Genomic DNA, 25289 nt, shown 5'->3' with positions numbered 1-25289 from the left:
TCCAAGCAAAACTAATACCAGAGCTTCTCTTCAGCGATTCTCCTTTAAACTTGAGCAAGTAGATGCTCCAAAGACTACTCAGAATTATTCGAAAATGTCTTTTTCTTTAGCTGTTCTGTATGCCTAGTCCAAAATGAAGCAAGTGATGAAAACTGTTGATCCTGTCAGAATCCTAACTCACAATGTCAACCTAGTCTGCTAGTATCTGTTGTTCAGGTGTGTAATTACATGCGTTTCAAATATCTAATACCTATAATATTTGTTATGCACCTGTCTGTTACATTTCAGAGACTGAGAGCAGTGTTCTGGTTGTCTCAGGAGCATGCAACTAAAGGATGACTTCTTGAACAGTAAAAGTTTCAGTAACAGCTACCATGGTAATAGACTGAGGTTAGTTGGTAAGAAGCACAGACTTCCCCCAAGTAATTTGAAACCAGTCCTCTTCAGTTGCTGGTTAATGTTTTCTGGGATGTCAAACCCTCACAGTTACTCAGTGATTCAGTAGTACACATTGCTGCAGACAGCTCAGCTCAGAAATAAGGGCACTGTGGGGTTAGTGTTGCTGTTCTGAAGTAATTCAGTCTTCACGTTTGGCTCAATTTCTGTCCAAAGCTGAGATGACAACTGTGCCATCAGACAATCCTCCATCTGATGGTGCTATAATTGCTGATGAACCAGCACCTATCCCAGAGCAGAGAACTCTTGCTGGCTTTCTCAAGCCGCCTTTGATGTTCTTCTGTTATAAGAATAAGCCTGGATACGTACCTGAAGAGGGTGATGGTAAGGAGAGACCAAGTTGATTTTTGTGTTGCCTTTTTTGTGGGGAAAGGACATTTGGAACCAACAGATGCTGATACCGTTTGGACTGATGGGCAGCAATACTGCTGCCTCCTTCCTTTTGGGCGAGGATCGTGCGTCTCCCTTCCCAAATCTGTCTCGTGGCTCTCTTAATAAAATTACCAACACGCTATTTTTTCTGGAAACACAAAACCTACGCCAGACCTCTAGGCTGAAAAGCTGTCAATACTGTAATAAGGCACCTGTACACAAATAGGAATGGGAAGCTTGCTTGCTGACGCATAAAGCTCTTAACACTTATGCAGAAGTTTTTTTATGCTTGCTGGGCTTGTAAGTCTGGAGGGCGTAACAGACTTAGACTTCTCTGTGTTTGGAACATCACTGAGTAAAAAAGAAGCCTTTACAAAAGCTTTGGTCACAAAATTCATAGGATTATTCTCACACCTCTGAGACGTGACTATTTTCACTCTGTGAGGATAAAACATGCAGCAGAAGAAACACTCTCTGGCTCCTCTCACTGCACCTCAGGTCTTTTCAAACACTGGAAGGGAGACACAGATCTTACATTTCTCAGGGAGAGAAAGGAGTCACAGCTGTTTCCAAACCTGGAACCAGCTTCAGCTACTAAAACTCCAACCGTGTTTGAATTAATTGATTTCAGAGAGAGATTTCAGAGGCAAACAGTACATCATTTTATGGAGTGATACTACTTCAAAGGTATAGCAGTCAACAGCCTTTTTTTTTTTTTTTTTTTTGTGCCAAATTGGCATTAAGTGAAAATTGAACAGGTTTTGGAGCTATTTCAACATTTTCCCCTTGATTTTTGCAGCTCCATGGAAGAGAAGAAGCTCTGATGGAGCAAGAAGCCTCTCTGGATAATCTAAAAGAGGTGCGGTAATGAAAGGACGCTTATTGCTTTACTTGCCATTTCTCTTGGTGGTCATTATCTGAAGCCATGCTATGTTTACCAGGTTTAATGCTTCTTTCTTTAATGTACTTGAAACACTGAAATGGAAGTTTATCGGATCCTTTTAACACTAAAATGCAACTTGGCTTGTAATTGTTTCTAAAATGATCTGGTTCATCCTGTTTGGAATGTGATATTTCTACAGCAGAAGGATGCAGAAGTGAAAAGGATTGAAATCCTGCTGAAGGAAATTGCCGAATGTCAGGACGACCTTGAGGAAGCAAATGAATCCCTAAGAAATCCGTCGAGATGAATTATTTCCTATGATCAGTAACTCTCCAAGTCTGAGTTAACACTGCTGGTTGTCTGAATGGGATGTCAGCAAAGCTGATGACTTGATTTTTCTGTGACAGGAAGGGTGTGAATGCAGTCAATTACTTTCCCCCTCTCTGTTTCTGAGTTCTTGAGGCATTTTTGCAGTGTGGTCTCTACTGTTCTGTCACTTGTTTACAAGAAGAGAAAGGGTAAAGCAGTTGTTGGTTTAATCACTCTGCTGCTCAGGAACTCCATCAAAGGATTTCGGGCTGTTGTTTACCAAAAAAAATCAAGTTTTCTGTATACAGATATTTGAGTATTTTTCTTTTATTTCAGGTAAATGACGGGATTCTAGGGAAGAAGTACTCAAATCAATAGATAAGGACAGCAGAAGCTTGTTTCATCTATCTTGAAGGTAAGGTGTTTTCTTATCTGGATAATATTCCTTTGTAGGTCAGAAGAAAAGCAGAATTCCTTGTTCTGTTTTGTTGTAGTGTAAATATCAGTTTATAGTGGCAGAGATGCGTAAGGATACTGGTGAAGTAGCACAACAGATGACACCTTTCATGCAGGAGGAATTGAGGGCAGCATCAGGAAGGGATCAAGTAAGAGTTGGGCAAGGTGGGAAATTCACTCAAAAGCCATTCAGCAATGGAACATTCTCTGCATACCTGTTGAAATAAGGAAACTTTTCTAATTTCATTTGTTTCATGAGTTAATTAGTTGGAGAAAGAATAGATTCTATGAGGGGGAAGTGGGCAGAGAAAATAAAGCTTGCTGCTAGGACCATCTTTTGAATTTTATGGGGTGTCTGTATCTACTTCTTATTTGTTTGACATATCATGCATCATTCAGTGGATAATGAGCAGAACTGATGTGCTCTGGCGCATGCCCATCTGCTCAGGTTTTGGCTTGGAAGATCATCAAGTTGAAAGCTGAAATAGCTGATGATGTGACTATATTACAACTACCACCGAATTCTGAAGTTGATGGGCTCCTGACTGCTCTTAAGGATTGGATCTCAGATGAGCACCTGAGCAAACTCCAAAGAGGAGAAGGAAGCAAGGACGGTCAGAAGCCTCAGTCTGCTGGAAGAACCCGCATCCAGGAGAAGGTAGAGGGACTGGAATTTGCTCTGCTTCATGTGTTTTCAGATTCACGTATGTATTGATTGATTTTGAGAATGGGAAAAGTCAGCCTGTTTAGTGTAGACTTTGGACAGAGCAATGAGAGCCAAACAACAGTTACTAATGCAGTACTAATCCCAGCAGTCAAATGCAATGGCTGATTTGCCACTTGTAAAATAGAGCCATCATTTTGAAGGGAAAGTGTCATGTCCAGTCTCAGCTTGCAAGATTCAGCCTTTTATTACCTGTACGAAGGATGGAAGCTCGGCTGTCTTTGCAAAGGATAAATTCATAATGCAGAGATGGAAAAATACAGCAAGAAGAAACCACTTCTCATGAGCTGAACTTTCCCAAGATCATGTTTTATGTTTTTGCACTGTGTATCAAAACACACTTTTACACACACATGCGATCGCTGTTGCAGCAGTGTCTGAGCACCTCAGGAAATATGTTTTCATCAGCGTGTTTAGCAGACTATGAGGTAGGGAAGGAAACGGGTTTTTGTTCACTGTATGTGTGAGGTGAGCTGAGATTGATGGCAAAGTGTGACAAAGCAGCACGGGGATTTTGGCTTTGTGCTCTGCCAAATGTCTCACAGACTCAATTGCTGTTCCTCTTGCCAGTGAGGAGCTATTTGAAATGATCACGCTGTAAAGTTGGGTTCTGAAGTAATATTTCTGTACAGTTTATGATGAAAATGAGCATTGCTGGACCTCACCTGAATGGAGATCTGAAGGTTCAAGTTGAGATCTGTAAATGCTTTTGCTGCACGTGACTTCGGGCATCTGCACAGGACAGCGTAGGCAGCACTGACTGAAACGGGGTTTCCTCTGGAACCAGAGGCCGCTCCATATACCGTCAGAGTATCATGGGCCCTCACTTCCCAGTCTCTTTGTGCAGTCAGTGTTGATAAGGCCCTTTGCTGATGCTGTTCAGTCTCTTTTGTAACACAAGTAGTATCCTCTGTACAGAGTCTGCTGTGATATGCGGTCAAACCATTTGCTGCTTCACATTTAATCCTTAGGGGAACAGAGTTGACTGGAGTTCCACCTGTTTTCATGTTTTCCCTCAACGTGCACGTCATTTCATACAGGACCCAACAATGGCAGAAACAATGACGAGACTTGCTGAAGGTGTTTTGGAAGGCATAAGGAGCAATGGAGAGAGATGTGCACAGTTCTTCTGGACGCTGTGCAAAGAGCAAATCAAAACCAGTGCTTCTTTTCTTGACCAGTCCCTTGATGCCTATGAGGCTTCTGTCACACATGGTTGTGCTTACAGCAGAGACACGAGGTAAGTTTTGGTTCTTATTGAATCTTTTCAGTGTGATTCTGCAATTGTTTTTTGATCTTTTCATTTTTCTTTCTCTGTTGTATTTTAATCAGAGATGGCCTGCGTGATAAAGGAGACCAGAGGTGACGGTAATTCTTTCCAGCCATTGCTTTAGCAGTAGCCAAGGTCTTTGCTGCATGTAATGATACAGCACTCCCTCTGGTGTCAAGTGAAAGAAGTAGCAAATTCCAGGGCTGTTCTGTGGCCACATACTGGTCAGGAATGGATTTCAAGTAAGACCCATAGTCATAACGTGGTGTTGTTGAGTGACCTGCAGTAAGCATTGTTACTGCTAGAAATGACCTGCAGGCTCAAGGAAAGGTAAACAAACCCATGCTAGGAATTACACTGAAAAGCATCAGTGCAAAGGGCTTGATGATAGATTTATTTTGCAGCCACATCTAACAGATATTAGATGGGTCCATGGCTCGTTTCCCACTCGGTTAGGAATTTGGAAGCACCATGGAGGTGTTACATGCAAATCACAATCAGTTGGACTAAAAGGGGTGACAGAAGGGGTCAGAAGGGATGGTGTCACTGTGCAGGGAGCACCAGAAAGCCAGGATGAGCTGTGAAAACTCTGAACCCAACTGTGAAGTCTAACAGATCCAAGGACTGATATCAGTCACAACACACAACCACAACAAACCATTTAGATGTTCTGCTTCTGCCTTTGTAGCTCTATGGACAGACAGACCGCACAGATGTGTGGTGCTCATGGGTACGTCTCAGCAAACCAGTGGTGGAGGAGCACATTTGGCTGCAACATCCATCCTGCTTCCCTCGAGATGTCGGTCTCCAGCAGGTGACGCTGTGATTCAACTTTTGCCACCCGAGGAACTTTTTCCTGTGCGCTTTAATTTCCTCTGCTCCAGGTGATCAGTGCTATTGCAAGAGACTGAGAGAGATTTCTCATCAGGAAATTAAGGACATTAGATTGGTTCCCTTGATCTACATTCTTTGCAGTGCAGAACTAATGAATGGCTGCATGAAAAAGACGCAGTGAAAGCTAAATGACAGCTTTGGATGGAAAAGAACGGGAGTGGCTGCTGTCCTGAAAGTCATGGCTCTTATTCAGGTGCATGAGCCCTTTCCTCCTCTAATAACAGAGGCTTCCCAGGTGCTGAAGCCTGCATGGTCTGAAACGACCCAGTTCGTAACTTCTTTACTTTCTGAAGGAAGATACCAGAAAGGTTTTGTATTTTCTTTGGTGTGGAAGACCTTCCTTTTGGGATACCAGTGTGTGTCCCTCTTGTTTAGTCACCTAAATATATCGAGTAAGGGTCTGTTTTCTGGTGCTCCTGATGGATTCTATCAGATGAGCACAGAATCTGGTTGGGATGTTGGGATACAGTTTTATTTTAAACAGAGATATCAAGTTGTGCTGAAAACAAGTGAGGCAAACAGAAATACCAAACACAAGGCAGTGTGATTTTTCTCTAGGAATGCCCTAATCTGTCACCAGCATTCATTTGTATTGTGTCAGCAACCCCAGCACTGAGTTACGAGAGGTGAATGGCAGAAACAGTTACTTGGAGTTCTTTTCTTCCTCCCAGCTTCTTTTTCTGACCATACGGTTAGCATGGTTTTACTCCTTGCAGAGTAGGCACAGTAATTAGGAAACAGACAACTCTGCACAGGAAACCTCAGCAGGACTGATGGTATCGGGCACGGCTTGGAAAAAGAATTCCACGCCCGGTGCATTGAGCAGTAGTCATTTTGAAATGCTAGATGCCTTGGTTTGAAAGTGTTGTTAAGGCAGAATTCTGGAAGTCCAAATGCACATTGTCTGTCACTCAACTGTAAATGTGTTTAGCTTGAATCGCCCTGTGGAGCCCTCACTGGCTTGCACAAAACCGAGTGTCACCAGCCAAGCAGGACAGTGAAAAGGCACATGCACAGCTCATCAGTTTCCCTTCCCAGCAGATGCTGGTTCAGTGCAGAGCTCACAGAGTGACCTCAGCCTGCAGCTCAGCAGTTCTCACCTACATCAATGCTCTCAGCTCATTGGGCTCACCTGAGCTGAGACCTGACAACTCACCTGACAGTGCAGCTGACTTGCGGAGTCAAACTCCATAACCACCAAGTAGTTATAAAGCAGGTATGTTTCATGAGTGATGCGCACACACCCTGGTGCAAGGGGGAGAGCTCTACCTCACTTGCACACGGTCAGGAGAAAGCGTGCTACAGATGTAGGCTGAACTAATACATCATCAGTAGTTGGCAGGAATTGGGATACATATTCATGACATTCCTCAGACCCCATTAGCACGCAGTCCCTCCCCCGTTGTGTGTGCATAGTGAGTCGTGGGGGTGGTGGTGGGATGAAGGCTCATCATCTTCCTCGCTGTAAACTTTCAACCCTGCAAAAGGGGCACCCCCCAAACTGGTTCCACTTTGCCCTGTGGACATCCAGTCACCTCACTGTACTCAGGCTGTTGCATCCTTATCTTTATGGCCTTCATCCCCCTTGTTATACCACACCCAGTGTCTGCACTCCCCATTCTTCTTTTACCAGACTACCCTCCCCCCCCCCCGTCCCCCGTCCCAGTTTCTGTGACAGTTTCTTTCTCTCCCTCACTGTGGGGCCCTTCTCTCATCCTTCACATCAGGTAGATCAAGCAGCAAGATTTGAGGTGATTCAAATAGATTTGGACTGGCAGAACAAGGTTGAATTGTTTCTTTACCGATGGGCCAATGAGACCTCAGGCCATCAAGGAAGAGGCATGACATGTAAGTTTGGTGGAGACCGAGGGGTGGACTTAACTATGGACGCTATTGCACAGGTTATTCGTGACTGACACATGTGTGCCATGTTTAAGCAAGAGGATGAAACCTCTCTGGGGGGAAGGGTGATGGCAGAAGGACAAATATGGGGAGGCGTGGCAGGTTGATTATATCACCTCGCCACAATCTCACAATGGTGTTATGCGCTTGCCATGGTGGAGGCAACCACTGGGTGGCTTGAAACATACGCAGTACCCCATGCTACCGCCCGAAACACCATACTGGGTCTTGAGAAACAAGTCCTGTGTTGACATGGCACCCCAGAAAGAATTGAATATCATAATGGGTCTCCTTTTAAATATTCCCTTATAAATACTTGGGCCAAAGATCATGGCATTGAGTGGGTTTATCGTATCCCCTACCATGCACCAGCCTCTGGTAAGATTGAATGATACCATGGGTTGTTGAAAGCTATGTTGAAAGCAATGGGTGGTGGAACATTGAAGCACTGGGAGAAGCATTGGGCAGAAGCCACTTGGTTGGTCAATACTAGAGGATCTGTCAATCGTGATGGTCCTAGCCAATCCATCCCCCTGCATACTGCAGAGGGAGATGAGGTCCCTGTAGTGCATGTAAAGAACATGTTGGGAAAAGTAGTTTGGGTCCTTCCAGCCTCTGGAAAGGGCAAACCTCTCCGTGGAACTGCTTTTCCCCAGGGAGCTGGGTGCACTCGGTGGGTGCTGGAGAAACACAGGGACGTCCAGTGTGTACCACAAGGGAATTTGATGCTGGGGGAGTGCCGTCAGTGATTTCATGTATATATACATATATAGGTGTGTGTATACGTAACACATGTTAATTATTGTTTCTTCCTATACAGCTAGCCAGTTGAGGTAAAAGAAGCTCAGCAACTCCTCTCTTTGGATCATGGAATCTCCTTTAAAATAAGGGGCTTTGGAAGCTGATCTGTGACCCCAAATCCCCCCAAATGACCTCAAAAGACCCCAAGTGACCCCAAATGACCCATAAATGACCCTAAAGCCATGGCCATGCTAAAGCTGAGAAAACCAACACAGGAATGTGACACGCCAATGGGTTCTGTTCCCTTTATTGCGGGGCTGGGTGCATGGGGATTGCTGCATCAACCCACACACCCAGACAAACAGTGACTACCCACTGATAGGCATAGCCTATCCGTGGTCATTCATTCCATTGATAGGCATAGCCTATCCATGGTCATTCATGTCATTGATAGGAATAGCCTATCTGTGGTCATTCATTCCATTGATAGGCATAGCCTATCCGTGGTCATTCATATCATTGATAGGAATAGCCTATCCGTGGTCATTCATACCATTGATAGGCATAGCCTATCTGTGGTCATTCATTCCATTGATAGGCATAGCCTATCCGTGGTCATTCATTCCATTGATAGGCATAGCCTATCTGTGGTCATTCATACCATTGATAGGCATAGCCTATCTGTGGTCATTCATTCCAAGAACATGGGCAGAAATTCCAAGCATTAATTAACATTTCTGATGGTGGTGGGATGAATGCTAATAGCCATTCTTGCTGTAAATTCCCATCCCTTTAAAGGGGGCTGCCCAGGGCAGTTCCCGCTGATGTTACATCCACCTGAGGCATCTGTTCTGCCATCTTATCTTCAACACCAGCACATTTCTACTTTCTAATCTTCCCTTGACAGCAAACTCTGTGGCCAACTCCCAGTTCTGTTCCTGAGCTGATATTAACGCCAGCCCTTTGTCCTTCAGGCTGTATCTGCCCAAGTTGTGCAAGAGGCTATCCGCAAAACATAAAACAGCTGCTCTCATGATTCACAACCCTAAACCTGACCCAAACGCTATCCCAAACACTAGACCAAACCCTAACCCTAATCGAACACCTAAGCCTAAAATAAACCCAACATAGACACAAATCCAAACCCCAAACCTAAAACCAAACCTCCAGAACCGAAACCCCAAACCTAAAACAAACCTAAAGAACCCAAAGCCAACATAGACACAAAACCAAACCCCAAACTTAAAAACAACCCTCAAGAACCCAAACCCAACAGAGACACAAACACTAACCCCAAACCTAAAAGTAACCTAAAGAACCCAAACCCAACAGAGACACAAACCCAAACCCCAAACTTAAAAACAACCCTCAAGAACCCAAACCCAACAGAGACACAAACCCAAACCCCAAACTTAAAACCAACTCCCAAGAACCCAAACCAACAGAGACACAAACACAGACCCCAAACCTAAAAGTAACCCTAAATGATCCAAACCCAACAGAGACACCAACACAAACCCCAAACCTAAAAACAACCCTAAAGAACCCAAACCCAACATAGACACAAACTCAAACCCCAAACCTAAAACCAACCTAAAGAACCCAAACCCAACAGAGACACAAACACAGACCCCAAACGTAAAAGTAAACCTAAATGACCCAAACCCAACAGACACACAAACCCAAACCCCAAACCTAAAAGTAACCCTACATGACCCAAACTCAACATAGACACAAACCCAAACCCCAAACCTAAAACCTACCCTCAATAACCCAAACCAACAGAGACACAAACACAAACCTAAAACCTAAAAACAACCTAAAGAACCCAAACCCAACATAGACACAAACCCAAACCCCAAACCTAAAAACAACCTTCAAGAACCCAAACCCAACATAGACACAAACCCAAACCTCAAACCTAGAACCAACCCTAAAGAACACAAAGAACCACTCCATGCTTCTTTGATCCTCCAGGACCCTTCCAAACCAACCTGTTCTGTATTTCTTCAGATCTCCACGGACTCTTCCAACACAAACCCTCCTTGCAGTGCTAAGATTGTCAAGGATCCTCCCCCACAAACCCTTCTATACTTCCATTTTCATTAAGGAACACCTCCATCCACACCATCCTACAGTCCTGTGACCTTCCAGGACCCTTCCAACACAAGCTGGTTCTTTGATCCTCAAGGAGCCTCCATCCCAAACACAAACCATTCTCTGGTTCTTAATGACCTTCAGGGACTCTTCCAGCACAAACCATGCTCTGTTTCTGTGACCTTCAAGGTGACATCACAATGACACGCTGACCTCATAGAAGCCCCGCCGGGGTGGGGTAGGGGCAGTGGGTCAGCACCGAAGCTGCCGGCCCCATTCTGCAGGCGGTGCAGGTCCTGCAAGGAGCTGTGCGAGTGGTGCAGCAATGCGGGCCCAGTTTGCCAGTGGAACATTAACAGCGCTGCAGCGCGTGGAGCTGCTGCAGGAGCTGGAGCAGGTGAGCACTGAATGGATGGGAACAGAAGGGCCAAACTGCTGGCTGGAGGGCACCCTGCCCATGGCATGGCAGCAGAGGGCCGGGGGACAACGCTGCTCCTTTCCCCTCCCACAGGCTCATGAGCGGATCATGGAGAACCGCACGGCCACAGCCAGGGAGTCTTTGTTGAAGGTGAGGAGATGCTGCTGTGTGGTGTGGGGTGGGAGAAGTCCCCTCGTGTGGGTCTGCAGCTCCAGCCCTGCAGGTCCTGCTTGCCCCGATGGAGGAGGCAGGAGGGGACGGAGCCCCATGGGAGCACCGGTGCCCTGACGGCCGCTGCTCTTCTCCTTTCCCACAGAATGCCCAGCAAATAAGGGCTGAAAGAACAGCTGCCCGTAAAGAGGAGCTGGAGCAGGTAGGGGGCAGTGAGGGCTCATCCTCACAGCTCAGCATCCTCACACCTCTGGCTGTGCAGGAGGACCTCGGTCCCAATCCCTCGGGTCCATGGGACCCAACGCAGCCACCCCTCATGGCACACGTGTTGTCTTGCAGGAGAAGCAGCTCATTGCCCAGCTGGAAGAGCAGCTGAAGACCATGACAGAGGAGATCGAGGTAGGGTGGTGGACTGAGGGGAAGGGTGGGGTCTGCCCACCCCCATGTTGTGGACCTGGAGCTCATGCTTTTGTCTTCCAGGTGCTGCGCAGAGAGAAACAGCGCCTACGAGAGGAGCGAGAGGAGCTGGAGCTGGAGGGTGCCTGGTGAGTGGGATCCTGCACCCCACACCTGCACACAGGGGTCTCTGACACACCTGGGGCAGCAATGGGACTGCAGTGCTGCTGGGGATGGGGCTCTGGTTCCTGCACGGTGTGTCAGAGCAGCCCCATCCCAGCCCTGGGGGGTGGGCACACAGTGTTAGGGAGCCCCCTGTGGTGATAGACTCCAACCAAGCCTTGTTGCCCACAGGCAGCAGCATCAGATGGAGATGGAGGTGGAGCGTGAGCCTGGGGCTGTGCTGCCGGAGCTCGTGGAAGTACAGCTGGTAAGGAGCAGAACACACAGCACCCTCATCCCATCCAACAGGGGTCTCCCCATCCAACATTGGTCTCCCCATGCAATGGGGTCTCCTTGAGGACAGGGCTCCTTACAGCACTGTTGTGCTGCTGGGCTCCCGAGTCCTGCATGATCCCCCTGCTGTGCAGCAGACCCTGACCTCCATCTCTGCCCCATCTTCACCTACAGGAGAAGAAGGAGCGGGCGAGGAGACGTGGGTTCTCCTTCTGGATGCAGTGAGTATCCCCTCATTGCTCTTTGCCAACAGCAGCTGGGTTCCCATCAATGTGCTGATGGCCTGGACCCCTCTGCAGCCCCTTTGGCACCATATGGGGCTGTGCTGCCATGGGGCACAGACGCCTCATTCCCGACCCTCTTTCACCCCACAGGACCATCTGCCTCATCTTCGTCTGCCTCCAGCTGCTGCTCATTGCTGTGCTGGGCTCTGCCCTATTTTACGCCCAGCACTATGACCAGGAGCTGCTCTATCGGCTCCTGCTGCGGGTGCTGCCCCAGCCAATGTACGCTTCCGTGGCGTACTTTGCAAGCAGGACCCTGCGTGTGGTCTGTGATGGGCTGCTGCCCATCTGACCACCCAGCTCAGTAACCCCTCCCAGCTCGGGGCTGCGTGCTGGGGCACAGGACAGGGCTCTGTCCCCACGGAAGGGGCCTCTCCTGTGCTCCTGCCCCCAGGCACAGCAGTGGGGCAGTGATGGCAGGCGGCTGAGTGCCACCACGTTGGATTTGTTGGAAATCAGTCTGGACTGTCATCGGGAGTCGCTGTCAAACAACAAACCTCTGATGGCCCATCAGACTGAAGATCCGCACCCGACAGCAGGATGTGAATGGATCTACCAGCACTGAACTGCCTCGCTTTGCTGCCTCTCTGTCCCTCCTTCCCTTTCTTCTGTCTTTACTCTTGGTCGTCTTTCATTCTATGGCTCATCAGAGCAGCCATGGCCTATAAGAACGGCCTCTATTTGTAATTAGCCCATATTAACCCATTAGCCAATGTTACCCCCAATTGGTGGTTGTTAGTTGTTAAGAAAGCCCTCAATAAAATCCATATCTATTATTCCCCTCACTTTGGAGTTTGGGACCCTTTGCTTTGGAGATGGGGAAAGATTCCCCCCTTGAAAAGCACAGAGTGAGAGCAGACATAGATAGGAAGAGAGATGGGATGGGCAGCATCCATTCTGCGCTCAGATGCTGCTTGGTCTGCATGCTTCTCTTCTGCTTTTATATGAAGTTCATACATGAAGATTATATATGAAGTTTATATATGAAGGCTGCAGCAAAGTGTCTCTGCTATGGAGCCCTGGAGGGGCATAGAGATGGAAAACGGGGGAGAAAGGGCAACTAAAAGCAGAACCCTGATGCCAAATGGGTCAGAAAAGTGTATAACCCCAAGGAATCAAAGGGTGAACCCCTCTCAAAGGCCTGAACCCAAGGACCAAAGATTGAAGCCCTTTTAGATGCACCCCAATGCCCAATGACGCATCCCTGTCACCAAACCCTGAGCTCCAGGGCTGGTAGTTGTGGCTTTAAGGCTCGTTCCAGCAGTGTATGGGGAGAGCAGCTTCAGGGAAGCGAAGGCTGCAGTGGGTAAGGGATGTGAAGGGAAAATGGGGGACAAAAAAGCTCTTGATGGGTTCTCTGCTCTCTGACTTGGCTGTCTGGGATGGGGAGCAGAGCAAACCCCCACGATTCAAGAGGAAACAGAGTTCTGCTGTTCCACCTGGAGCACCACGAGTCCATGGGGCCGGATGGGATCCATCCATGAGTGCTGGGGGAGGTGACAGCTGAGGCTGTTGGTGTCTGTTGGTCTGCACTGACTTCAGCAAAACTTCCACACCATCCGCCATGGGTTTCTCCTGGGGAAGCTGCAGCCCATTTGGGGGCACTTATGGGATCATTTTAGGGTCACTTGGGGGGATTTCGGGTCATTTGGGGTCAATTGGGGGCACTTCTGGGGTCATTGGCATGCATTGGTGCACTCTGTGCTGGGTGAGGAACTGACTGGAGGATGGGCCCAGACAGTGGTGGTTGAATGGAGCAAGAGCCAGCCAGCAAACAGCCATCAGACAACACCAATTGGGGGCATGGATTGATCTGCTATGGGGTAGTGAGGGTCTTATTGCTCCCTATAATTCACAAAGGGAGGCTGTGGTGAGCTGGGGGTCAGTCATTGGGAGGACACTGGGGTGATGTCGGGAGTGATGCTGTTGGGGTGACATTGGGGTGACGTAGGGATGACATTGGGGTGACATTGGGGTGGTATTGGGGTGACATTGGGGCTGTGTTGGGGTGACACTGGTGTGATGCTGTTGGGATAACGTTGGAGTAATGTTGGGGAGCGATGTTAGGAGCGTTGTTGGGGTATCACTGGGGTTGCTATCAGGGAGGGCATTGACCGGGAGGACGGGGGGGGGGTGGGGGGGGGGAGCGAGAGGGGTGCAGGGTGAGCCTTAATTCTGCTCCCCCCGACCCCAACCGCACCGAGCGGCCCTGAGCCCTCCCCCACCTGCAGCAGCAGCGCCAGGACGTGGAGGTGATGAGGGGGGGTCGCATCGTCGGGCTCCAAACGGAGGCAAAGCAGTAACCCCCCCCCCGGGGCTCCCCATCGTGCCAAAGCCCTCCTGTAACCACTGGGATCCCGGGGGGCACCGAAAGGGGGCGGAGCAGCGGGGGGGGGGTCGGGAAGGTGATGGAGGTGGGAAGGAGGGGGGACAGAGCGGAGGCTGAGAGCCGACCCCCCCCTTCCGTGCTTACCCGAGGTGGGGGAAGGCGGAGCGGGGGGGCGGCCAACACGGTGCCCAGCTTGGGGGGACCCAAAGCGGTCGTTAAAGCGGCGTGAAGCGCAGCCCGGTTGCCGACGTCGATGTCGCCTCCCCAGACGCTGTGTGGGCTTAACGGAGGAGCTCCGTGGGGCAGCAGGGGGGAGGCAGCGCTCAGCACCCCCTGCCTCAAAGCGGCGCCCAGAGCCTCCCCCAACCCCCCGAACCCCCCCGCAGCCTCTAAGATCTGGGGGGCGAAATGGGGACAGCGCAGCAGCAAAGAGGTGGCGGCTGTAACCAACTCGATGGGGGGTCCCGCTGCCCCCCAAGTGTTTAGATAAGGCCACCAGAGCCCGGCAGAAAACACCGGGAGGACCCCCCCGAGCTGCCAACCCCACCACCAAAGCCCGGAGCCAACAACTGCCCCACTGCCCTTCATCCCCTCCCCCGGAACAAGCAGCGGCCGCCAGCTCTAAGGGGGACAGGAGAAGCTCGGGGGGGTTCGGAGAACATGGGGAAGAGGCTGGCGGCCAAATGGGGGGGTAAGGGGGGCGAGGGGGGGGTCCCGAGGCAGAGGAGGAAGAAGAGGCGCAGGGAGGGGGGCAGAGCTGGGTGCTGGGCTAAGGAAGCCAAGTGGTGTTGGAAGAACGCAGGGATGGGGCAAAGACCCCCCTGGGACCCCCAGAGAGCAGCATGGAGCAATGCCAACTCTGCAGTGGGCAGCAGTTGGGTTAGAATAGGGGAAGAGCTCGGGGGGGCTTCTCGGAGTCCCTCAGCACCCACAGCAGCTGGGCCTGGGCTGCGGAGTCAGGAGGAAGGAGTGGGCAAGGAGGTGGCGTGGAAGTGGGGGGAGGGGATCCACCGAGGGGCTGCTACAGGGGTCCCCCCTGGGATCCTGAGGTGCTCCATCATTGGGAGCCCTGGAAGTTGTGCCATGGGGGGGATCCTTGGGGTCTGGATCCCACAGTGCTGTGCCAAGGGGATCCTTGGGATCCAGCAGTGCTTTGCCAGGGGGTCCTTTGGGATCCAGCAGTGCGATGCGGAGCGGATCCCCAGCATCCAGTGATGTGACAACACCGGGACCCCTGGGGTCTGTAAGGGCTGCATGGCAGGGAGGTGCATTAGAAGGGTAAGGGGTGCACTGGGATCCAGAGGAGCTCAGCCCCACGGTGACACGAGGCTGCCCAGGGCTGTTGGGACCCAGTGGATCACAGTGTGAGGCCGGGATCTGGCAGCAGGTTGTGGAAGGAGCCACCTGCAGACATAGGAGAAGCTCCAGGATCTGGTCCATCAGCACGGCAGGATTCAACAGGATCTGATGAGAAAGAAAAGAGACGGGGGGTGAGATCCTCCATCCATACAAAGATCCCCTGGATTCCCCCCCACCCCCATAATGGGATTCCAATGGATCCCTTGATCCCTTCCAGTACCAACGTGATGATCCCTGGGATTCCATCACCCAAATTCAGCCCCCAGACCCTCCCCAGTACCAATGAAGAGCCCTCCCCCCCCCCCAAGGTTCATCCCCCCCCAAAGCTTCTCACCTTCCACCAGCAGCAGCACCAGGGGCTGAATGGCAGAGGCTACAGCCAAGCGACCCAGCAGGGACCTCCGAGCCCCACAAAGCAACATCCTGGGGGGGTCCCCCGGCCCCTCAGCAGCTCCCGCAGACACTCAGCTGCTGCCTCCGGGCCCCCCCCTGCTTCACCCCCTCGGCTTCCTGCAGCAGGAGGGTCACAAAGGGGGCAACGACACCCACGGACCCCCCCGTGCCGGTGGCCAATAGGACGGTGACGGTGGCCAGAAGGAGCAGAGCCTGGGGGTGACCCGGAGGGTTGTGGGGCAGAGTCAGCAGCTCCAGTAGAGCCTCGTATACCGCCGGGACCCCCCCGGGACCCCGCATGCTTCACGGGGGTACTCGAGCAGCAGCAGCAGCAGCTCCACCTGTAGGGGGGGGGACACAGCCCTCCGTGGAGACACAGCTGACACGTCCCCACCCCTCTCCCTCCCCGGGATCGCCTTCCTCCGGCTCTGTAGGCCGTAGGAACCAAAGCGAGGGCGGAACGCCAGTGAAGCGGATCGCGTTTCCCAGGGGGAGCGGGTTACGGCACGGACCCATTGCGGATAATGGGGGGAAGGGGGAGTGGAAACCGGAGCGGCCTCACCTGGTGGCGTGGGGCGGAGGGGGGGGAACGGCGGAGGGAGCGGAGCGAAGCGCCGGGGGAGCGGAAGAGGTTTGTGGGCTGAGGGCCGCCAACAGCCGCCCCCAAGGCCCCAACATGGCGCTGCGGGCCGCACCCGAAGTGGAGCCAAAAGCCTGGAGGCAGAGCCTGAGCCGGCCCCGGCCGTGTTGGTGTGCGTTGTTGTTCCGGGGCTGTGAATGAGGACTCCCCGCTGGAATTGGTGCCGATGGATCCGCACGCCTCGGTGCCGTGTTGGGCTGGGGCAGTGGGCGTGGATGAAGGTTTGTACGGATGGAGTGGGTCTGGATTGCAGTGAGCGGGACGAGTCCGGGCTGCGGTTTGGCGTGGTTGTGTTGGTTGCTTTGAAGGGCTGCCGTAATAGGGCGGACGGAGGGAGAGGGAGAGGGAGGGAGCTTTGAGCAGTGCGGGCAGTCAGGAGCACGTCGCGTTTCTGCCTGCTGTGTTGGCGCTGCCGTAAGTCTTTGGGTTGACTTGCGGAATCAAACTCTATAATGCAGAGATGGGTTATAAAGCAGGTATGTTTATTCCAGCGTTGCGCAGCGCCGGGTGCAAGGGGGATAGCTCCTCCAAAGCTGCACAGCGTAAGGAGAAAAGTGTGTTACAGATATAGGTTAAGCTAATACATAACCAATAGTGTCCTCCTCAGTTTGATTACATATTCATTACATTCCCTATGACCCCATTCCCCACAACCCCATTCCCTCATTCCCTCTGACCCCATTCCCCGCGACCCTTGCCGTTGTTTTGGGGTGAAATTCTTCTTCTGTTTTCTTCTTGGTGTTATCTGCTGTTATCGATCTCCCATGTCAGCATCATCTTGCCCGGGGGTATCTAATCCTTCTTCTTGTCAGAGGTCTCCGGACAATTTCTTCTTATCTTTAGTGCCCTCTTCTCTGGTTTTATTTTGACTAAGTGTCTGTAATTCCCCCTATCCCTGCACTTTTAAATGTAAACTATCCACAGTTACCCTTTGTCTTGGTTTCTGTGAAGTTCTCCTTTCCCTTTCTATAGCAGAGTGTTACCTTGCCTCCATTCTGGGGCTTTGCTCACTCTTCAATTCCCCCCTTTTCATTAATCTAGCAGGCTTTTACCTGCTAGATTCTTAATGGGTCTCAAAATAGGCTCCACTCTCTACCTTTTGTCTCAGCTCACGTCTCTTCCAAACCCCATATTCCCTTCTGGTATCCTGGCACAGACACAAAAAGCATCTTATAACAACACAAGTAAAACACACCAAGAGTAGCAAGGTGATGCAGACTAAGAAAAACTGTTTTAGTCATCCTAAATTTGGCAACTAGTAAGTTTATCCCAAGGTTCAGAGAAAACTATTCCCCAATCGGTGTTATCCCTGCCTACTCCATGTTGCCATGCAACTTTGGATAAACAGGATACCTCCTCTTGGATTGTCCATCAGGCACCTGCAGCAGCATCCTCAATTGTTTCTAAGGTTACAGAAATTTTCATACAGCGATACCCCCCCTTTTCTTGGGAGTTCTGTGAAATCAGTTTGCCACTGTTGCCCTGGAAGGCCCTTTCCCGTGAGGCCCACTTGTGCCCTGTTCCTGGCACTGGGACTGTACTTTGTAGTGTTGGTTTGCCCAATATATTCTCTTATCTTCCCTTATAACCGGTTTCCATAAAATACTAAAGGGCATAACAGTGTGTCCATTTGGGCATGCACCCATCTGTCAGCTTGCTCTCTTCCTTTCTAAATTATTAATTGGACTCCTGTCCTCTTTAGAGTATTTTACAGGTTTTGACTTGGCTTCAGAGATTTTAAGTTTACCGTCTGGAATTGAAGCCCTCTTCAACTGCCTGTTCTGCCACCTGATCTATCAGCTTATTTTCTGTTTCCTGTACAGTGTTACATTTCTGATGTCCTTTACAACATATAATAGCCATTGATAGATTTACATCAGGCTGTTTTCCTTGTGTGTGAGCAATCCTTGCTCTTTTCAGATGGTACTATGAGCGTGTGGCACCCAAACGCATATTTAGCATCTGTCCATATGATTAAAGCTCTTGTCAAGGCAGTTATTTCATGCTTCTGAGGGGAAGTGCCCACAGCTGGTGGTTGTGCTTCGGTCACCTGGTCAGTAGCAGTTACTGCATGTCCTGCCTTACAGTCTCCTTGTCTCATAAAACTGCGGCTGCTGGTAAACCAGGCGTCTTCTGCATCTTCTAAGGGTTCGTCCTTCAAGTTCGACTGACCGGCTGGAATGTGCAGCTTCAGTTGTTTCAAAGCAGTCGTGTAATCCTGGTTCTCCGGGAGTTCCACTAAGGAAAGATACTGGGTTGACAATATTAGTCACAATTATTTCTACATCACCCTACTCTACCAGGATGGCCTGGTATTTCAGGAATCTTTGGGGTGAGAACCAATGAACCGATGTCCCCCTTTTTGTCACCAATACGGTAAACAATGTATGAGATATTAAAACTGGTATCCTTTGGCCCAGTGTAGATTTATGGGCTTCTTGAATATTGAGCACTAGTGCAGCCACTGCCCTCAGGCACCCTGGCCATCCCTTACTCACTTCAAGCTGTTTGAGGTTTACCATCAGTCCGTAGCTGTGTATCCATGGTCAGCACCCTCCTGTCATTCCTGGGAACGCATGGAGTTCCTTGACAGTTTGCAGCTCAGGGGTTTAGCAGATGGCTTCTTTCTTGGCAGTCCTTAAGGTTCAAAGTCCAGCTGTAATTTCTGAGTTATTTCTGCTTTCTGTAAACCAAGAAACTCAGCAAACTCTCAGTCTATTATACACAGCCCTTTTGTTGCTGTGGCATCCACATGCTCCAGTAAAGTTCCACCCTAGGATGGAGGATCCCAGGTCATCTGGAAAGGTTTCACAGAAACAGCGACATTTGCAGAAGGAACGTATTGGCATTGGCTGTTGTGCAAAATACTCATTGGGATAGAGAGGAGGGAGTACCTGCAGAAGATCGTTCTCTTCTTGTTTTGAGGAAGCCGGGGAGGGCTCAGATTGCAGCTTAAGCAATGTTCTTTTGTCACACTATGGGTCCTGTGTTGCGTTCCCCAGAGTTTCATCTCTCCTTTTGATTCCAGTTCTCCTGACAGGTTAGGCTTGAATTCAGCATAATATCTGCTTCTCCCTGGGTTCAGGTTCTTTGGGTCTCCTGCCTGCTTTTCTCCCTTTTCTTAATGGAGAGTGGAGTTTCTACCACAGAGCAAAGTTTCGTGATTAACAGAAACAAATATGGAACATATTAGATGAATACAGCTCTGCATTTTTTTCTTCCTCCGGCTAGCAAGGGACTCCTGTGCTCTCATTAATATCATCAGTGAGTAGATGCTGCCTTCTGCTGGAGCCTAAAATGCTTTCCATAGTTGAGTGGTTGGAAACATAGGGTTTTAACTTAAAATTGTTTGTGCAGGGTGAAGGTTGGGAACACAATTAGAATACAGTTACACAGTGCCCTATCCCCAGAACTTTCCAGCATTTTTCTTAACACAGCTTACAGTTCATTTCAAAACAAACTAACAAAGATGAACTTGGGTTAGCGTAGCCCGTTTTAAATGATCCTTCTGTGTCTTTTCCAGGCTGGTAGCAGAATGGAGACTTTCCTGAGGCGCTGAGGAACAGACACAAGCTTCTTTTGAAGGCTTCAATGAAATTCTGCCGCAGCAGTATCTGCGGTCCTTTGATGCTAAGGAGCTGGAGGTAAAAGATTCTTTGACTATTGCCAGATCCAGGCTGCTACACGTAATACTTGAATTTCAGTCAGTGTCTGAAGAGCAGAGTTCATTAAGGCTGGTGGTTCTGTTTTCAGGATGTGTGAGAGAAGCCTTATGTATCAGGTAGTATTTGGTTACTGTGTTGTTCTTCACTTTCTTCTTTGCAACCAACTTAGACACATTTCTAATGTTAAGATTCTGCCAGCATAAATTTTTTTGGCTGACAGTGTTTTTGTAGTCCTTGACAATGTGATTTGCGTGTGTCTAAAGAGTGAGTGACTGGAAAGCAAGGGAGATAAGAACCAAATATCAGCGGATGGTCAAATTACAGAGTGGAGCAGGTTTTAGCTGCTTTTGGTCTCTCCAAGTTATGCTCTACAGCAAAACATCGTATTTCTAGCACAGAATGGTACGGTTAGGTAAAGACAAAGTACATTGTTAGTTTGAATGTCTAAATACAAAGATTTTAATGACTGGTTTTTCTCTTTTGTGGCCTCTCCACATTTTCTTTGTGAGCGGATGTTATTATTTGCTGTGAAAGTTTGAGAGTTTAATATTAACCCCATCGCAGCGCCTGAGAGTAACGATGCCTCTTTTTCCCCCCTTACAGCAGGCAGCCTCTGTGAGAGCAGTGGAGCAGCAGCTGTCTTCGCTATGGCTGCTGAACTGCATTTCTGGCCACCTGAGATCCCTGAGCCCATGCTAATGGAGAACATGCTGCGCCACGGACTCTTCTATGGAGCCGTTTTGCAGTTTGTGTGTGTGCTGGCCATCATGCTGCCAGTTTCCAAGTCCCCAGAGGCAGTAAGTGGTGCTCTCATGGGCTGAGAGAAAGGCACAGGCAACTGGCTGGGAGGGAACTGTCAAATTCAAGATATGAAATACTAAAGTATTGATGCTACAGATAAAGCTCAGTTTGCATTTTTGTTAGAGTCTGTGACAACAAGTATAATGTCACTGAAGAAATGGCTTTTTTGGGCATTAAAAGACAAAACGCAATCTTTTGATTTGCATGAAGCAGTAAAAACAACACCGAATCGATTTTCTTTATCTTTTGACAGCGTCTCTGGGTCTTTAATGTCCCTTCCCACCCAAACCATTCCACAATTCTATATTTCCACAATGTAAATGTGAAAATATCTGCCATGGTCTCCTGCTGCTCTACATGACTGGGAAGCCTCAGCCACAGGGACAGCGTCCATAGCAAGCCCAGGGGGAGCCTGGTCCTTGTGGTGGAACAGATCTGCCCAGCGGGACACGCTCCCAGTAATTCTTCCGCAGCAGCCTGGCACTCACCCACTAAGGGGTGCCACAAGCACCCACTCTATGCATCCCTGCTGCACAGGAGGAGCAGCCCGTGAGGAGGCCCAGCCTGCTGCCTGGGGATGTGAGGTCACTATGTCCTGCCGCATAGCTGCCTTGTCACAATGAGGTCACAATGCCCAGCTGCGTGCCTTAGGAGTTCTGTGCCCCAGTAGCAGCACTCGTCGTGGCTGTAGCGGTGGTGGTAGCAGCATGGCACGAGTTCTGGGGGCCTCGGCCCCCACCTGCCTTGCCTTCCTCCTCGTACTGATAGCCATGTGTTGTCAGGAGGCTTGTGCTGCTCCGTGGCGAGCAGCAGAAGCAGGTGGGTGGGCAGAGTTGGGTAAAAAATGAGCAGAACTGAGGGTGAGAAGCCCAGGTTCTGGTTGCAGTGGCTCTGTGCCGTGTTGCCCTAGGGCTGCCTTCGATGGGGGGTGTATTGGAGAGGGGAGACAGGCAGCACCACAGGAGCTGGGCAAGGGCATGAGGAAGCCCTGTGCTCCCACGGCTCTGCCGCTGGATGGCTGGAGCATGCTCTTCATCCTGGGGGTGTCCTAGGGGAGAACTCGTAAGATGTGTGCTGGGAAAAGCATGAGCATTTCTGCTCCAGCTGCCTGATGCTCCCCATAGAAAAATCCCGGTTCCCAACAGAGACCCCCAGCTGTAGCCCAGATGGGTTCAGGCACCTTTTCTTTGTATGCTCTTCCACGTGGTCCCAGAGGGGTGCTGCACGTTGCCAGGAGGGAGCATTTGTAAAGCTGCTGAGTGCCAGGCTCCAGGTCACCGTGGCACCTCTATAGCTTTGGCAATCACGGCCTGAGTCTCCCATCCCGTTACCTGGCCCCTTCCTTGTCACTAAGGGAGAGGAAGATCACAACATGCAATGGGAACATCCCTCTTCTGTTCTTTATTCTAGATGATGACATTGGTACTGCTCCAGACGACTGGATGGAGACTGCTTTTGTGCCTCAGAGGAAACTCCGAGGTAAGTTGTGAGTGTCTGTTTCTTCGGAGGTAGAAAAATTAGTGCTGTAATAGCTTATTTGGGTACATAAGGACCTCCAAAGGTCTTTCAAGTCTCTTTGTGCTCTGAAGGTCATACACAGATCAGTCATGAGTATTTCTTTACTTGGAGAATTGTCACATTTCAGTGGGAAGGCAGCCCTTGCCAGTGTTTGCTCCTATTCCTTTGCTGTTTGGGCCATGTCATTCCCTGACCTGCAGCCAGTCCTCACATGTCACTGCAGGAAAAAAAAACAAAGCAGACCCCTGTGCGCAGTGGAAGCTCTCCTCACCTGTGTCTGATCACTCTTGTGCCTGCAGGCCCCTTTGATGCTTTTCCAAAGCAAAGTCGTGTCCCTGAGCCTGGGGTGGATGCCAGAGGTAAGTCACCAGTCTTCATCTCATGATCTTTGCTCATATTTGGCTGTGGAAGTTCAGGGGGGGGTTCATCTTTTCACTGCCTGGTGATTTCTTCCCCATGATAAGCTTGGGTAGTCACTGTTTCTTGGGTGCTGCATGCTCCCAGCATCCCGTTGACTTTGTCTCCGTACATCAGAGATCTCCCCACTAAGAAAAACTTGAGGGGCCAAATGTTCTTCTATGCCTTCTCTGAAGATTGTTTTACGTGGCCTGGAGAGAGTATCTGGAAAGCTGCTGAGTGCCAGCCAACTGTCCACCTGGCCTCTCTGCAGCTTTGCAACTTTTGACCCAGGTCTGGGTGCCATGTCATCACCTGAGCCCCTTCCAGTCACTGCGGGTCCCTAAGGAAGAGAGAAATCACAGCATACCATGGCACCCAAACAGCAGCACCCTGGCACATGAGTGGCAGGCCTGGCTGCCCCCAGGCATCAACACCAGGAGATGTTTCTCATCGATGCTTGATTACGGCTGTGCCTATAAGCAATGCCTTGCCAAAGCCTCAGCACAATCCAGCCTGTGAGCCTCAGGGCAATCCCACAGGAAAGGGCCTTTAGATCTTGCCCTTCCTCTTCCACCCCCTTCCCTTCTCCAGGCAGTTCTGCACACGGCTCCTTTTTGGACTGTCACGGTGCCATTGCAGGCACCCAACAACTATTTGCCAGATGCTTCTGTGTGGCAGGGAGAGGAGAGTGCTGTGGAGCAGTGCTGTCATTCCAGTCTAAACAGGTGTCTGACAGGAGCTGCTTTGTCTGTGTTTGTTGACAGCTCCTAGTGGAGTTGAATGGCATCCAGATTCCCAGCTGAGCTCCAGGACAGAAGCCCCAGCGATTCGAATGGGTACGTCATGAGATTTTAGTTCCTTTGAGAGATGCCAGCTCACAGTCCTAATGTCAGCCAGGCGCGTCTGCAGGTGTGAGTGAGAATGCACACCTGTGTGTGTGTGTCCTGCCCTCGCACAATGCCCTGGTCCCATTCAGTGATGCTGTTATGCGTTTATGTAAGTTGTAGTGTGTGGTGAAAAGTTCTCATTCTTTGGTTGCAGAAGTGCCTCCAGGGAAGGCCGTGCTAAATCCTTAGTTGTGCTGGAACCCCACAGGCATCCCAGGGGTGGCTGTTGTCGTTACTGGTTGCACTGAAAAGACCATTCAGTTTAATACCTTGTTTGTCTGAAAGTTATCTTAATGCTTTCTGTTTAGGTCCTGAGAAACAGAAAGAGGCCCTGGAAAGAGGAAAATATTTGAAGACACTGCCCTCTCTGCTAATGAAAATCAAGAAAGACAAAGCACGTGGTAGGTGTATTTCTGTCTGTTCCCTGAAAGACTTGTGAAGCTGAATTTCTAGAAATACATGTGGAGAAACTGTACCATCTTCCTGATGAGAAGCAGTTACTTACAGTCCCACTCCCTTACCTCCTTTCTAAAGAGACAGGTGGAGCACCTATGCGCTGGATTGCATTTCAAAACGGCAGAGTTCGCACACTGACTGTCCCCCTGAGAGTAAAAGAGGCCATGCAGACAACAACTGTCACTCCAGGTAAGGGCCGCTCATAGTGGCTTTGTGGTTAGAGGTTGCTCCCCTCCCACTGCAGCCAGTTCCCAGGGACTTAGGAACTTTGTCCTGTTGGGAACTAGGCCACCAGAACCACATTCAGCAGATAAGAAGAGGAAACAGGACCCTCCATAGTACCTCCTGTGCACAGACCCCGCATTCCAGAGCTTGCTGTGCTTCCCCTGAGCCACCAGGCACAACAGCAGCCCGGAGCGGGATCCTTCCTGTGGTTGTTCTTGTCCATGTCACTCAAAGCAGCAGCTGGTGAAACAGATCCACATTGTTTTTCCAGGTGCGGATGGTGAGGAACACGCAAATGCCGCAGTAGATAATTTTATCAAGAAGTACTGCCTGGGATTCGGTGCGGTTATCTTCGTTACCACGCCGATGGCAATGTTTTCATGCTATCGTCTTATCAAGCAACGGAGGCAGATAAACCAGTGAGTTCTTGTTCACCTCCAACCCCATCCTGCCCCCCTCTTTACTATAGGGCTTCTGTGAGCCAGGAGGCATTTCTAGGTAAAGCAGCATAGAGAAGCCAGTTAGTTGTTGCCTAACACTGTCTGAGATTGATGCTGTCAGATGTTTTAACTGGCTGAGCCATTCCTGCTGCATGTTCTTACTGCTGGGCCTGAGACAGGCCGGGAGCTGAGAGTGGCTCTACCATGCACTGTGAGGAAGGAGAGCAGGGGGTTCTCCTGTGCCCTCAGCATGTTTCTTTCTCTGCAGGCGCCTTGCTGCAGCTGCTGCAGACGAGAATACTGCCTGCAAGAAGTGGTACTTGGAAAGATGGCTTGCTCACCTCAACG

The 25289-nt window shown here is 50.0% G+C and overlaps 2 protein-coding genes across 2 annotated transcripts; one reads left to right on the top strand and one right to left on the bottom strand.

The window, feature by feature from the left end:
• Nucleotides 1–10204: 10204 nt before the first annotated feature.
• LOC146754365 (uncharacterized) lies at nt 10205–12532 on the top strand. The gene is made up of 8 exons (XM_085527715.1): nt 10205–10501; nt 10616–10672; nt 10839–10895; nt 11033–11092; nt 11174–11238; nt 11444–11519; nt 11720–11766; nt 11920–12532. The coding sequence occupies exons 1-8, from the start codon at nt 10430–10432 to the stop codon at nt 12119–12121; spliced, it is 636 nt and encodes a 211-aa protein (XP_085383841.1). The 5' UTR covers nt 10205–10429; the 3' UTR covers nt 12122–12532.
• A 2088-nt stretch (nt 12533–14620) lies between these two features.
• LOC146754364 (uncharacterized) lies at nt 14621–18503 on the bottom strand. The gene is made up of 3 exons (XM_085527541.1): nt 18500–18503; nt 16473–16903; nt 14621–15622 (listed from the first exon to the last, which is right to left on the bottom strand). Exons 1-3 carry the CDS (start codon nt 18501–18503, stop codon nt 15080–15082), a joined length of 978 nt encoding a protein of 325 aa, XP_085383667.1. The 3' UTR covers nt 14621–15079.
• Nucleotides 18504–25289: the final 6786 nt, after the last annotated feature.

This window comes from Coturnix japonica, chromosome W, assembly GCF_054131305.1.
Source record: "Coturnix japonica strain WE chromosome W, WE-NBRP24, whole genome shotgun sequence".
In the NCBI taxonomy this organism is placed as follows: Eukaryota; Metazoa; Chordata; class Aves; order Galliformes; family Phasianidae; genus Coturnix; species Coturnix japonica.
Note: the sequence above shows the minus strand (reverse complement) of the source record. Positions and strands in the feature narration are given on the sequence as shown.

Coding starts and splice junctions, on each gene's coding strand:
- LOC146754365 (XM_085527715.1), top strand. CDS start 10,430: ATGCGGGCCCAGTTTGCCAGTGGAACATTAACAGCGCTGCAGCGCGTG. Junction 10,502..10,615: donor TGCTGCAGGAGCTGGAGCAG/GTGAGCACTGAA, acceptor CCCCTCCCACAG/GCTCATGAGCGGATCATGGA. Junction 10,896..11,032: donor GTAAAGAGGAGCTGGAGCAG/GTAGGGGGCAGT, acceptor GTTGTCTTGCAG/GAGAAGCAGCTCATTGCCCA.
- LOC146754364 (XM_085527541.1), bottom strand. Junction 15,623..16,472: donor CCTCCGCCCCACGCCACCAG/GTGAGGCCGCTC, acceptor CTTTCTCATCAG/ATCCTGTTGAATCCTGCCGT.